Raw genomic sequence first — 16,234 nt, forward strand, 5'->3', positions numbered from 1 at the left:
GGGTCCTTTTACATCGAATTACTAATTATATTATAGAGAGATGTTTCTTTGTGGTTGCAAGGGGTGCAAAAGATTTCGGTCTTGTAAATTTATAACAGTAGCTTTTCTCTACTCTATAAAAAGGACCTTTGGTGCACTTATACAATTTAAAAACGATATACTTCACCACAATGTGGCGATATTAGCTAATGATACATATCAGAGACAAATATCATATATCTCCTCATATCGTATTCGTTTTATAAAAGACATAAATCTATTAGCAGTTATGCAATAGAGCGATAATACTGTATAAGTAAAAAATGCTGTTTCTGATGTGTACGACACTGAACCCTTGGATAGTTATACGCTTAGAACTAAATTTAAAAAATGTTAGAGTATGAGCAAGTGGGCTAATCTTAACCGAGTATTGAACTAAATTGCGCTTTCATAAAATAACAAAAAGGTAAAAATCTTCCGTAATTAAAATTATAAGATACAGCAATGAACATCGCATGGTAGTAGTCTAATCTTACATAGGCGAGCAGGAAGAAATTATCAGTTTGTAAGAAAAAATGTACACCCATCTAGAAAAACTGTCATAAAGAAACTCTTTCCTATGATAAAATTGGTAGATAATTTGAATAAGTGAAGTGTCGCAGTCGACATGTGCTCTGTATGAATTTAATATCGTTTGTAAGTGTACGTTAACATAAAAAAATCTTTAAAAAATATTTTTATAGAAGTAAACGTAAATTTAAATATTTTTGAGTAGTAATTATCTGTTTCTACAGCCCATTCAAAACGCAATTTCAGGCAAGAAACTTCAAAAAGTTTAATTATATAATTTATGATATTTTTTTAAGAAGCGAAAGAGGTTTGTTTGAATCGAAGCATTTGGCGTTCCATTGTTTCTGCCTACCCTAATGGGAGACAGGCGTGACAGATATGTATATGTATGTATGTATGTATGATATTTTTTAATGGATGATAATGGAATGGTAACCCCGCCTGCGCTAGCGGTATACGCTGGCGGGGTGCCAATGAAAGATGATCGGTGAGGATGAAAAGGTGGGTCAGCCCATCGGACGAATTCAACAATAAATTAGTCATGATAGTTGCTAAGGGGAACTGCGTGGAGATCGACCTGAGAGGATATAATAATATCAATGGGAACTTACTTCTCCATTGATAACAATCCTTTCCCCCAATTTATAACTTTGTGTCAATACAAACTACTAAACTGTATCAGAATAAAAAATATACATTTATCTGAGATATAAAATAGTTTAAGGCATATCTGGGTTAAGAAATTTTTTTTTTGTCGATCTTTACAAAAATATCTTCCAGTATCTTTAATGTCACAAAGATGACAAATAAATAGCACGGCGCCCCTGTAGTGTCACATACGTATTGCAGTTCATAGTAAAATCTTGGCAGGAAACTCATTCTACAGCTTATGCATTACGACATACAAATGAAGAAAAAAAATTATTCACCACCTACGCCAATACACGGTGCTATTCTCATATTGGTACCCCTTGATCTCATACGGTGACAATATCGTATCTAACTTTGTATAGAAAGATGGAGCGTTTAGATTGATCGGAGTGATAAATCGTTCCATACCTATATACGGGCATACGACTAAGTATAATATGTCAATGATCAATATGTAATATGAGTACAACGTAATAGATTGAATAGCATATTTTTATTATAAAATTCTATTAATGTTGACTATACCGTTTTAATTAGTTCGACATCGAATAACACGTGATTGATTGATTATTTTTATTATTGATTGGTTCATTTTCTCTTCACAAAAGGTAGTATAAAATTACAACTTGAGGTACAATTAAATATGTAAGACCAATTTTGTGAGAGACTGGTGCTTGCAGTAGGTTTCGAAGAATTTGTGGTACAAGTCACCAGTATATGTAATATGTATATAAAATAATTGTTTTCCAAGAAATTTTACTAGACTACCTCACACGAAGTTCAATTCAAATATGCTCGACGAAATGTGAGCATTCAAAGGGTTACATTTATCGCAACGATGAACCAATCGACAAACGCCTTTGACTATCCCCTTTAGGGATCACAATTGTGAGTATATTCTTTAACACGAGTACAATTGATTTTAAGTTCAACAATTATACCATATTTCATATTTGCAAGTATGCCGAAATAATTTATCTGTCTGCAACCATTTTTATTTTAATGTATAGCTTAAGTTTGTGATATTTTATTAATAATGTAAAAAAAAAACCTTAAGCGGAAATAAGTGTTAATTTTATAGGTTCATATCTATCTGCTGAGTTATATATAACAAAGAAAACAAAGTGATATTTAAACATAACATTCAATTTAATAGACCAAACTTCAAAATGGGAAAAGTGACATCATATAAATACACTTACAGTTAATAAATCATATAAATAAACTAATTAAATAGAAGTTTAGGCATTTAAAACATGCCATTAATAAATAATTAAAAATCAGTATCACTTGCTTAAATCTAATTTAATTGCTAAATCATTTTCATTCTCTATTTTAAAATCTTTGCTGAATGCTTTTTTCAGTAACATATCAATAGCAGCTTCTTCTGAAAGAAATAATTAATTATTATTTTAGTTTACAAATTCGGTTTAATCATAATATGTATTTTATTTTTAAAATGTTTTTATATATTTTAATAGTTTGGAACTTATACCAAGTTTATTGTAAAATTACACAGGATATGGTAAATAAATAAGTTTGTTTGCCACCTTTGTAGTAAAGTATAATGTATTCTAAGCAGGAATATTGGGGTTTTTCTCATTTTTAACTAAATACACTTACCAGTCACTTGTATAGCCAATAATTGATGGACTATATGACGAGCTGTGATTTTAAAAAGATCCCTACTATTTATCTTTTTCTTCTTATAATATGGCATAAGAAGTTTCACTACTAGTTCTGCGAGATCTACTTTTTCTGCTTTATTTATTGTTGCATCTTTTTTCAGTTTTAAAGTTCTGTGTGTGAGTTTAGTTTTAGCACTAGAACTTTCAAGTTTTTTTGAAATATGTCTTTCACTATTACTTTTATTTAAACTACTTCTATGTTTAGATGCTTTATGTTCTTTAAGGATATATGATGATTTAATAGTATCACATTTTATAACTTCAGTGTTATTCTCGGAAATGCTCTTAGCTTCAGAGAATTCTTTTTGTTTCTGCGATACATCATCTGTCTCTTTGCTTAGTGCTGTGTTTTGTATTACGTTATTTACATCCAAAGCTAAATTGCCGTTATTAGCAATAATCGAAGTTATATTATTACATTGATCAGTTTTAGGAATTTCAGAAAACTGCTTTAATGTTTCTAGTACTTTATCAGCTTCTACACTTAATTTATAATCTTCCTCTATTTTTTCATCATTCAATTCAGTTACTTTTATATGGGATTCATCGTCTGTCTTGACCTTCATAACATCATCACTTTGGACTGTACATTCATCAATTATTAATTGATCGTCAGAGTCACTTCCCGATAAATCACCAAATACCAAGGAAGCCTCCTTTTGCTTTAGATCTTTTGTGTCCTTTTCGGTCTGAATGCTCTCATTTTTTCTTTTATCGTATTTATCACTTTTATGTCGCTTGTGATGTGAACGTTTATTTTTACTCAAATGTTCATAGTTTACTTCGTGATTTTTATTTTCACTGTTTTTCGATATTTTTTGTTCTGTTTCTATATCACTTTCAGATGAATCGCCAAAAAGTGCTTTGATTTTTCTTTTTGCTGTGGAATTTATGTTTTTAGACGATTTCAATATTTTTGTTTTATCAAATAGCTTATTATGTATGTTATTATTATTATTAACTTTATTATTTTCGGTGCTAGGTACACCTTGTAAAGTAATATTTATAACATATGTTTTCACTTCACTCTTCCTTACAGTATTCGTGTCAATATCATTTATTTTTAACGTCGTATTGTTGTGATTATTTTCTGAATCCATTGATTCTTCCAATTTTAATGTAGTGTTATCATGTTCATTTTCATTACACAAGTCTATAATAAGATTACTGTCTTCCTCACTTTCCTCTGTACTAGACATTGTACACTCATTAGGTTTCTTTTTAAAAAAACTTTGAAGTTTAGTCTGTTGTAAGGGATCTCTTTTAAAAGAGTTAGCTTTCCGTTTTGTTTCTTTATCAGCTTTTGACAACGGTCTTGCCTCGTTTTTACCGTCAAGGTTTGCTGTAATATTAGAACTTCATTAAAATTCGTTGTGTTATAAATCTATTAATCTTCAACGCGGAAAAGCAATATACATACCATTTTCAAGTTGTGATGCTGTCACAAAACCCCGGTGTTTTGACTGCGATTTTTGTGATTCGAATTCTTTTACAAATTCACTAAGCGTATTGTGTTTATTAGGCACAAACATTTTTAACTGCGGAAAGATATGGTCCTTGCATGTCTTTATCGACGAAATCTAAATATTAAAACAAATTTGATAATGTGTTAATTTGATATTATAGTTAAATTGTATATAAATATAAATTAAAGGAACCAACAATCAAATGTATGCTAAGAGCAATCTTTTTGTCGATAAATCGTCAAATCTTTTAGTATACCAATATTCGGCTTGTAGGCAACTATGGATTTTAATAATGGTTTCATGTTTGATATTTTCTCATCTTCATTGAAGATTACAATACAGAATATTAATATATAATTGTAATCGAATAAGCAAGCTAGACTAAAGGTTTTCTGTTCTTCACTTTTTTTTTTAAATTCAATAATTAAAACAGTGCATTTTCTTACCAATTTGGACATTGACCGTCTGTAGAGACTAATAACTGTAGTGGTAGAAAATATCTCATATTCCAATTCTACTGCACACTGCTCCACATCGCGTCGCGATAACGGTTTGTTGGGAACATCAATATTTTCCATATTTTGTAAATTATTATTTAAAGCATCAGTAAGAAGAGAGAGATAGCCTTCGCGTCCTGCCACAGTTAATCCATTTACCTGAAAAAGACCCAATATTATTGTTAGCTCAAACAAAGACTGAAGACAATTGCCGGTAAAATAGACTGTCCCACCCAATATTTTAGGTTGGGACAGGTTATCAATGCAAGAGCGACATGACTGCTCATTTACTAACATAGTTTAAATAAATTTATAACTAACAAAATGGGCCTTATGTTGTCTCAATAAATAAATATTATTATTATTACACTGCTATATACACTCATATATAAAAGGAGTTTACACTTTTCTTCATATTGCCTTGTGTTTTAGAATAAAATTGATGTTCTGTTAGTTAGGTTGTTTGTACCACTAGATGTTTGTTGTCTGATTTTTCATATCTTAGTTACTTAGGGAAATAGAAAAAGAAAACAGTTCAATTGTCTTAGGTCCTATTATAACTATGATCAAAGCAAGAGATAAATGTATATAAAGATAGATGACTTATACTCGGTTCTCTCTATTTATTCGCATGAGAAATACTTACTTTTGTCCCTGTACTACTGGCTGCTTTACACTTAGAATATTTGGCCGATTCTGCATCATCATGATGTCGTTTATCCTTGTCTTTTTCTATATTCTTTTTTCTATTGGCAAATTCCTTCAATATAAGCGATTTAGTTTCTTCCGCTACTCGACGCCTACTATTTTCTCCATCTGAATCGCCGCTATCAACACTATAGTATGATTCTGTCTCCCTGTAGTATAAAATTTTACCATTATATTATATCGCACACATTAATAAAAAAAAACTAAGCTAAGTCAAACTTTGCAAAATATTATCTAATATTTTTCTAGGCTATGGCTGTAGGCTTTTCAATTCCATTAAATTGTCTAAGGAAATGGGATGTCGTGCTGAGTTGCTTCCGCAACTCTAGCACAAGTGAAGATGACCTTGACACCGCCTTCTTATTACAATTAGTACAATTTATAATTTATGTAATGGACGGGTAGTATAAGCGTGTATTATTAATAATAAAAACACGTGCGACAAATAGAACGAGCAAAGTTTTTTTATTTTTGTTTCATATTACACTGATATAGCGAAAATTTAGAAAATAACTCAAAAATTGGGCTAAAAATGTAACGTTTTCCAACAATATGTGTATTCCTACAAAATATATTCACATATAATACAAACTTTTCTTTTACTCGTGGGTATTTCTAAAGTAACCAAATACTTAGTTAAATTGTTTAAATTTTTGTGTAGTCTCGACATAGGGCAACCCTTTCCTTTCCCGTGAGTATCATAAGCGGACTAAGGGATTTTAATGGTCGAGGGATGGACAGCAGCGTCCCTTTTAAAAAATCGCCAAAGCCTAACTGCAAATGCCAACCCGTCTATCAAGGATGCCTATGTTCAGCAGTGAACAGTAACCGACTGATATGATAAACCAATAAGTTCTTGAGTTTAGATGTTTCGGTAAACGGTCACCAGAAACCGTGAACGTCGTCTTGTGATGGTTTTAAAAAATAATTCTAATTTAGCTTGAAAAATTTAATCTAAACAAATAAAATAACTAACATATATTGAAATTTCAATAAGCTTCTAGAAGTATACTTTTACTTGCATATTTAGTTGTGTGATTTTTGTTTTAAATTATCAATAAACGAAAACCATCTCCAAATGTTGTTCCAACTCATTACTCACATAATTTAAGAAACCATAGACAATATAACGTACTTGAAAACTTATTAATAAATCGCATAATAAATAGTCTTTACAACGTCGGTAGCAAAGTGAGATACGTACGAGTAACTAAAACGCATAGTGTCATTGTGATGTCATTGTCTTCACTAGCAAGCAAAAGCTGTGCCGTGTTGCAACCTGTAAGGTATGTGTGAAAGATGTTACCTCTGCTGGCCGCAGCGGCCCCCGCCGTAGAGATCGTCGGTGTCGGGGGGCAAGGCGAAGCCGCCGCGCGCCAGCTGCGCGGTCATGGCGCGGCGCTGGTGCTGCTGGAGCGCGCGCCGCACGCCGCGCTCGTCCGCGCACGCGTCGCAGCGCCCGCGGCACGCCGGCGCCTCCTCGCCGAAGTACTCCGCGAACATCTTGTGACGGCATCTGCCGAATACACGACTGTGCTGCGATATCCACCCATATCATTCTTCATTTCGTACACTATTTATCCACTATATACAAGAGAAAAAAATGTAAAGCTAAGAAGTATAAATAAAGCCCAAGAGTAGATAACATGACTATAACAACTCTATGTAGTTACAGAAATTTTGTCATTGCCTCTATGTGAGGATAATAATTTCTTCCATATTCTTGCCTATTGTAATCATTATATTAGGTGAACTGAAAAGTACTCGGCCTAACTAAGAAAATAAACACATAAAAAATTAATTATATTTTTATTTTGCTACGTTCTCACCATCATACCGATATATCATCATACCACTATAATATCGACTATTTTTAAATGTTGACATAATTAACTAATTCAATGTAACAATTAATATGTATTTAGAATAATTATTTGGACATACATAATTGATAAATTTTTACTTAACATGTGCTAAGACAAAATTTGCATGCCTTTAGATAAGGCGAAATGTGTAGCTCAGTTACCATTTTAAGACCTTTGTACCACATTTCGAGCAAATAAATTATTCTTATTCTTATTCTTCAAGATGTACTTTTGTCACCACCCAGAAACATAGGAATAACACTCGAGTCCTCAGGAATGGCGACGCATGGGAGGTATCATGGGCGAAACAGTATACTCTGTTATACTCATGGTACTGTTCATGTCTATAGGCGATGGTTATCACTTTCCATCAGGTAGGCCGTCAGCTTGTTTGCCATTCTAATTTGTAAAAAAAAACCCTTCAAAGTATTTAGACTGTTGAATTAGGCGTATGCGGTAACAATTTAAAGCCACAGTTGTGAATTTCAGTAATTGATTTTTTGGATGTGTGAACACAGGCATTATCTTTATGAAACAGGACTTTTCTTCTGAACATTTCTAAACGTTTTTCTTTTACTTTCTCACGTATACAACGTAGTAAGGTGTATAGTAGTATTTGGAAGTTCTCGGATACCTTCAGGCAGTGTATTCCAGAGTCATGAAGCTTGGATGGAAAAGGGTATGACATAAAACCAGATTTGTGAAGTAGTGTGAGAAGTGAAAGGGAGTTATGAGAACGAAGATTCAGATTATGAGAGTTTTGAAGATACTGAAATTTACATTTCAGATATTCCGGTAAGGAAAGGGAGAAAAGAACAGAGTAGAGAGTGGGCCGTCAGCTTGTTTGCCATTCTAAGTTGTATAAAAAAAATGCGGATTTATAAAATCATAACTAATTATCAAACTTTCTGTACTAATATAACTATAATTATATATATATATATACTATAAAATTTTAATTAGTCTTAACAAATAATGTGAATAGTTTTGATTTTAAGAATTGAATGGATCTGTGTCGAGCAGAGTACTTTTCAATCCACCCTCATATATTAAACATTTAGCAACAACATTGGTTTAGGATTATTATCTTTTTGATTTCTAAGAGAAATGTCTATTGACTATAAATTAAGTAATCATGTATTCAACTGACATGGTATAATAAATATTATAAAAAAATCACATCTTACTTAACATCCTCGCAGTACTTGACCATAATTTCGAAACTTTTATATGCATTTTGACATCTTTTTTTCTGTTCTGGTGTTTTCGCACGCCCCAATTCAGTTTTAAGCAAGAAATCAACAGCATTGCGTTCTCTGAGGCAATAATAGATGCGACAAAATGCTGGTTTTCCATCTCGTCCAGCTCTTCCAGACTCCTATAAAACAATATTAATTCATTACACCAAAAAATATTTTAAATAATGTTTATTTTTGAAGGGAGATTAAAGGCCAGTTTTTAAAAAGTTCTTAAAATGCTTATTCTCCACCTTGAGAAATTTTGATATTAAATTGAAAAAATTACATCTTCAAATCCATACATTTCAAGTGTCGAGACTGAACACTTTCCTTAATGTAAATAATTCTAAGATTTTTTCAATTTTGACTTAGCACCATGCATATCTGCCAAATATAAATTATTAAACTGTTATCAATTATTATTGTGTATGACAATTGAGAGCAGGTAAAGGTTTATACTTATACTAATACTATTCTCTTTTCCTTTTTAGATTAGATCTGTTTGATTTACGTTTGAATTGTAACTTAAGACTATATACAGATAAAAACCAAAATTTTAAAAAATAATACGTTAATAACTTTTATTATATAGATCAGTCAGTCCATTAGCATCTTCTTTTAAATAATATTAGAATTTACATACAGTAAGATCCAGCTTAACGCGTAGGATACGTTCCATCAAAGTAAAGCGTAATGCGAAACACCGCTAAACGAGGCTATCTTAACATGTAAATAATGGGGTTAGCGGAAGATGGATAGACAATTGATTAGGTATTAAATTTAACAATTATGTTTTTTAATATAAATAAAACCAAACATTTATTTCTTACACAAATAAAAAAAAATATAAACGATTATATACCATACATATAAAAACAAATAAAATTTCAAGTCGAATCAGATCATTCAGTCTATTCTGTTTCCAATTTTCTGCCTTTTTGTCATGAAGTTAATCTAATGTTCTATCTAATGTAGTTAGTTTTCCTTTAGCGTTCTGTTAGTTGTTAAGTGGGTAAAGCATCTACAACACCCCGTCTTGCTTTTGAACTCCTGTCAAAATTTGGATCATTTTCAACAAATTGGTCCATAATTTCAATTATAGTGGTCAAACTCCTTTTTAACGCTAGGTTTTCAAACATATTTGGCCGAACATAGCCCGAAGGATAAGCAAGCTAAAGTGACAATAGATTAGTCACATAGCTAGAAGAATCAACAACCGATGGGGAAGAAAGGTTATTGTAAAGGCAAACACAGTGTAGGAAGACAGACTAGATGAAGTCAGTGCATGTAGGTGGCTTAGGACTGTTCTTTATGGCAGTCTATGGGGAAAGCTCTTCTTCAACAGTGGACGGATAATAGCCGAGATGATGATGATTCGTCGTAGTGCAATACGACTGAGGGCGTTTCTCAGGGTAGCGTATTATCTCTTCCTTTTTTTTGCATAATCAAGTCCATCATATTTAATCTTTGATTACTTAATATTCGATTATTCGACGGGAACTACCTAGAAGCCAACAACGCCGCGGAAAACGGCTAGTTTTTACATTGATCGAATATATCATATTGATCCTTACAATAAAGATATCGCTATGATTTTCAATCAAATTAAAATTTTAAGTTTGGATATATGTTTATATATAGGACTAGCAGTTTCACGTGGCGTTGCCCGCTTCTAGCTATGTAGTTCCCGTATATCATTCCCATTGAATATCTTTATGAATCCGATCTTATATTTAAATGAAATATAAGACTTATATACTTAAATGAAAATTACGTACCTAATATCTTTATAAAGTTTCAACCAATTTAACTGACCGGTTAATTTAGAGCATTTTATATGTGATTATTTAGGTTGATATAACTTTTTTATTTATGAACCGATTTGAAATAAAACAAAAATTAAATTTTATGTAAAGTAAACCGCAACGCATTAATGCAAAGACGCCCTCAAATCGGTCAAGCTATTTCTGAGATTATCATGCACAAACGTATAAACAAACAAACAAAAATTCTAAAATCAATGTTTTGGGTTCTATTGCGTTTATAAGGCTCCCCTCCCTATATAATAGTTTTTCTTATATATCTTCCATGTACGGCGACCAGTTACAATTTTAATATATGTATAGTAATGGCGACTCAGAAACGACTGTTAACGGTGTCGGTGTACATTTCGATTAAACACTAGCCTGTTCTGGTAACATCAAATTTCTTAGTTGAGCTCTATAATATTTGTGTCCATAGATAGTCTTAATCGGCTACGAAACTTTCTTCCAGTAGGTACAAAAACAAAATTAGTACATTCTCTATTCTACTACTACTTCCTATTCTAGATTACGCCGATTTCTGATATGTTGATATCACAGAAGATCAATCAAACACACTTGCATATATCTATATATAATATCTGTATACGCTTTATTTATAATCCTTACAAATACAACCATATCTCTGATTACCGCAATCAACTCGAGTGTCTTCCAATTTGCTTTCGCAGGAACTGGTATATACCTATTTTTTCTTTACATTATTCTTTTCCATCATTCAACTCTTGATAAACTAAAATGTATTTTGAGTTTCATGGTGATTCTCAGGGTCGTATATTAAAGTACGAGGGTAATACACATTAGAGTACAGGGTAGTATAGTACGAGATCGTTTAATAATTCCCACTAATTCTTCGAAATTCTATTCTTTCACTGTCCAAGCAGTCCGGATCGGGTACCATGGACGTCACAGAATAAATTGTGTTTTCTATGTTACTCCTCATGAGTATTATCTCTTATTATCTTGTTTACTGCTATATCTTACCCTTCAAACTGATGTGAACACTGCTACTTACGTACAGCCGAAATACGAGTGGATCACAAGTACCGGGTTAAAATGATAGTATCTGTCATCAAAGAATACTTCGGCATGATGATTACTATGTCTACATATTTAAACTTTCATTCAATCAAAACTTACCTGATAATATGCTGCAACATTTTGGGCAATGCCCCAATGTGCGACAGCCCTAACGCTCGCTTTATCCACTCCCATACCAAATGATATAGTTGCACATACACATGCATACTCGCCACGCGACCACTGCTCTTGAACGGATATACGATCTGACGACTTCATACCTGTAATAACAATAAGTACCTAAGACTCGCGTAAGCATAGCGTTAAATCATTTTGGTACATTTAAGCACATTTAGCATTTGTAAAATGCAATAATAAATACAACTTCAATCGTAGCAAAACCCATAAAAAGGATAGAACATAGGTATTTCAATTGTTTTTGTGCGTGAAAATAACTAACGCAGACTGTGATATCGGTATATGTTGGCGGGGTACTAGTGAGGAATAGGTAAGGATGAAAGCAGGCCAGTAGGCGCATTCCGAAGATTTATTAGGAATTAACGAGGATGACTTCCAAAGGGAATCACATGGAGGTCGACTTGATAGGGCGTTTTAATAACAATGGGAACTAACTTTATAGTAGATATCAGATATAGAAGTATGTAATTAATAAATAAGTAATATTTAGTTATCAAAAAGGTGGCTAATTTAGCACACTAAATAATTAAGATTGTGTTCCATAAAAATAAAACGACTTCAATTGTGATATAACCAGTTATTTTGATTTAAAAATACCAATTTTGATAAAATTTTATGAGACCAATCCAAAAGTATATTAAAAATCAAAACAAAAATTCCCAAATCGATATATAAAGAACGGATTTATAAGATAACAAACAGAAAAAAATACAACCGAATTGAGAACCTCGTTTTTGAAGTTGCTTGAAGACTGAATTAACGCGATATAAATAAATACTATATTATTAACATATGAGAATGGTGTAGGCATTATCGAAATATCCTTTTTTTCGCCATCAAAGTATAGGAGTTGAAAAGGTGATCTTTTTTTCGTTAGAACAGGAGCAGACAATAAGCCTAAGAGGTACACTTAAAGCTGACCCTTCAAAAAATGATATGAGCAAGTTTAGTATTAATTATTAGTCTCAGAGGTAAAATGCCGGAAAAAAAATTCAAATTTTTATTATATTTTTTACTTTTTTGGGGCCATTCAACTATTTATAACAAGCAACTCACCTCCATGATAAGCAAACGATTTTAATCCCTTTTTCGTTAGCATGTTCGCTATATCTTCAGTTTGATCTCTTGTTCGACAATATACTATAGCTGCATTTTTATCTTTCTGTAACATCCATAAACAATTTATATTTTATTTACTACAAAAAGAAATTTTATGATAGAATTTTATTTATAAAAATAAAATATCTTACAGGTTTAACATTTCCATCTTCTCCCAAACATTTCTTTAAAAATTCCAACAAATGATCAATTTCATCTTCTATACAATTCTGATATATAACATCATAAAAAAGATTCTTTCTAAAACTGGGCGTTTTGTATTTTGCCACAGGCTGCAACAATTTGAGGTTCGACAATATGTCATTAGCAACTTCTGCACTTGCAGTAGCTGTGAGTGCTACCCAAGGTATGCTTTTATATTGCTCACGTAGAACTCCAAGTTTTAAATAATCAGGACGAAAATCATGACCCCATTCGCTTACACAATGAGCTTCATCAACAACTACATATGAAATCTTCTTATATTTGACTAGATGTTCAATAAGAGATTTAAAAGTTCCAGTTGCAGCTTGTTCGGGTGTCACATAAAGGAATCTTGTATTTGGTTTCATACTTCTCAAATCATTTAATACACGTTCTCTGTCTTTTGAAGACATTTTAGAATTTATAGATTCAGCTGAAATCTTGAGTTTTGTTAAATGATCTATTTGATCTTTTATTAAGGCCAGTAATGGTGAGAAGACAATTGCAACTTTGTTATCTTGCAACATTGCTGGTAATTGGAAACATAAGGATTTACCTGAACCCGTAGGCATTGATACATACACATCATGGACACCTGCACAAAAAACAATTCATAAGTAAGAAAAAAAATATAATTTACTATCAGCTTCCACTACATGCTAATCAGATAAATTATAAATGTTCGTACATATAATAATATTGTTGTAGATTTGATTTGTAAAATAATCAGGTTTGAATTAGAATGCACACTTGGTGGATATAAGTTCTTATAAAATTTACTTTGCCTTAAATCTCAGCAAAGCACATTGAAAAAAAATTTGAATTTTGATAATCAATGCTCTATTGCTACTAACATAACAATACCACATAGACTGCCGTAAGGACTATGAATGGGGCAGAGCATAAAAAATATATCATATTTGGCCATATAACCAAAGTTGATCCTTTCAAAGAGCCCTATCCTATATGTGCATGAAATTGGAGTGATTACAACAAAAAATCATCAAAATTTTTCTAAGTCTAATGGTATATTCTAACCCTATTTATAGACATTTTTTTTTCAATGGGTGAAAATGGCATGGTAACCCCGCCTGAGCTATCGGTATACCCTGGCGGAGCACCAGTGAGAGGTGATAGGTGATAATGAAAAGGCAGGTCAATTAGCCCATCGTGACAAATTCAATGACAAATTAGTCACAATAGTTTTCAGTGGGAACCACGTGGAGGTCGACCTGATAGGACATATTGATAGTAAGACTTCGTCATGATAGGCTAACCTGCTTTCATTCTCACCTATGATCCCTCACTGGTGCCCCGACAGTGTATATCATTAGCACAGGCGGGGTTACCATTTCATTATCATACATAAAAAAAAAACAATATGTAGGGGGAAAAAGATTGTTAGTAATGGGGTCTAACTGATAGCCAGCAATACACCCTATTAGGTCAACCACTATGCGGTTTCCCCTGGAAACCATCAAGGTTAATTCTAGTGAAATTCGTCACAATGGGCTAACTGACCTGCTTTTATTGTCACCTATCATCCCTTACTGCTTTCCTGCCAGCATATACCGATAACACAGGTAAGATTACCATTCAATTATCACTCATTAAAAAACCCTAGCCATCGCAATTGCTGTGCCACTAATGCCGACACAGTCAGTTATCAAATCTACAGATTGCAATACACATGTACTCACTCATACCCGCATCTAGTTAGGCCTCCACTACACTATCATTAGTAATTATGTTCATGTGTATCATTTTACTGCCAAACATGCCACAACCCACACTCAGTACAGCCCCAAGATTTGTGAAGTAGCCTAACTAGTAAGTACCCCATCCAGAATTGGATACAGTGTATATTTTCATTAAGTGCTTTTTAAACAGACCATTACTTATTCTATGTAGGCATATGCACAATATACATTGTGTGGAAATTACTATATGTTTTTGATGACACTGACATACATATTTATACTAACTTAGCAACAATTATGATACCTGTATGTATTTCATGTTAATACAAACCGATCTTAGTTTAATATAAAATTAAACAATACTAGATGTTTATAAGTTGACCCGCAATATTTAGGTGCTTACTATTTATATTTATAGGATGTGAGACGTAAATCAATATAATATGAATAGTAAAAATATAAAATGAATAAAAAAATAAAACTTTTAGTTGCTTCTAATTTATATCATGTAAATGGAAAATTAGATTTAGTAACATGAAGCAATAATTATATATAGCTGAAATTAATATGATTGTGCAAATAATAAAACGTTTTACCTCTTGCAATTGCCCTAACAGCTTGTTCTTGAAGTTCACTTTTAAACTTTCGGTGGCCAAAATAATGATTTAGTTTCTCGCTTATGTTATCCATTTTTACACTTCTTTTTATTTAATTATCATTTACAGAAGAAATCATGTGATAATTATATATCGGCTTTTTATTAGTTATTGTTGTTGTATCAATATTAGAATGTAAAATTATAAATATTAATTTACAACCTCAAAATTTGTCGTTTTCAATTTCCATAGATACCTTACAAGCCTGCGACAGTTGGAATGACGTTTTTGTATGAATCTATGTTACCAAACTGTATTCTATAATGGACTCTGTAAGTATGACAACGTAGATTAAAATAACTTGTAGGTATTTCTAAGATTTTTCTTATTCCTTTTTAATATTTATCTCGTTTTCTGTTCTGTTTGTTAGTGATATAATGGGCAACATTAACACCTCGACAAAAGACCTGCAACAGTTGGAACATCGTTGTTAGAATAATTTTCTATGAAAGTATGTTACCACGGATTTAAAAATTCTATCAAGTTGGAGCATGACAATCTTGAACAGATACCATGACAGTCAGAGTTATGGCACTATTTCAAAATAGCGCTTCACATGTGTTTTTAATAAATTACGTAGTAATAAATAAAAATAAGTAAATTTGTGCTCAGTATGATATAAAATAAAGAATTAATGACGTTATTAGCTTAATTTTTCGAAGATTTAAACCGGTGAGTGCATGTATTACCTATATGATTAATATGTTTATTCATATTCTAACCGAGCTGATTTCTATGCAATATTACAAATTTTGCTGAACTTGTAAAATTAACTAAATATTGTTCCGACCACGGTTTCTACTATTTATTCATATGAACTGAATTATATGTAATTATATATCACGAAGACAAATAGTACTTAAAATTATGTAC

At 32.0% G+C, this 16,234-nt stretch overlaps 1 protein-coding gene across 3 annotated transcripts; it reads right to left on the reverse strand.

Annotated features, from left to right (window-relative positions):
• Positions 1–2,352: 2,352 nt before the first annotated feature.
• LOC113512529 (ATP-dependent DNA helicase Q5-like) lies at positions 2,353–15,651 on the reverse strand. 3 transcript variants are annotated; one of them, XM_052900254.1, is made up of 11 exons: positions 15,302–15,651; positions 12,954–13,600; positions 12,760–12,865; positions 11,626–11,786; positions 8,612–8,802; positions 6,866–7,090; positions 5,498–5,708; positions 4,801–5,010; positions 4,309–4,468; positions 2,824–4,230; positions 2,353–2,584 (listed from the first exon to the last, which is right to left on the reverse strand). In XM_052900254.1, the coding sequence occupies exons 1-11, from the start codon at positions 15,393–15,395 to the stop codon at positions 2,487–2,489; spliced, it is 3,510 nt and encodes a 1,169-aa protein (XP_052756214.1). In that variant the 5' UTR covers positions 15,396–15,651; the 3' UTR covers positions 2,353–2,486. The 3 variants fall into 3 exon arrangements, with proteins under 3 accessions (XP_052756214.1, XP_052756213.1, XP_052756215.1); XM_052900253.1 differs by having other exon boundaries at positions 2,353–2,587; positions 15,302–15,647; XM_052900255.1 differs by having other exon boundaries at positions 2,353–2,587; positions 6,866–7,075; positions 15,302–15,635.
• Positions 15,652–16,234: the final 583 nt, after the last annotated feature.

This window comes from Galleria mellonella, unplaced genomic scaffold (genome assembly GCF_026898425.1).
Source record: "Galleria mellonella isolate WM207_F2 unplaced genomic scaffold, CSIRO_AGI_GalMel_v1 utg64, whole genome shotgun sequence".
Classification (NCBI taxonomy): Eukaryota; Metazoa; Arthropoda; class Insecta; order Lepidoptera; family Pyralidae; genus Galleria; species Galleria mellonella.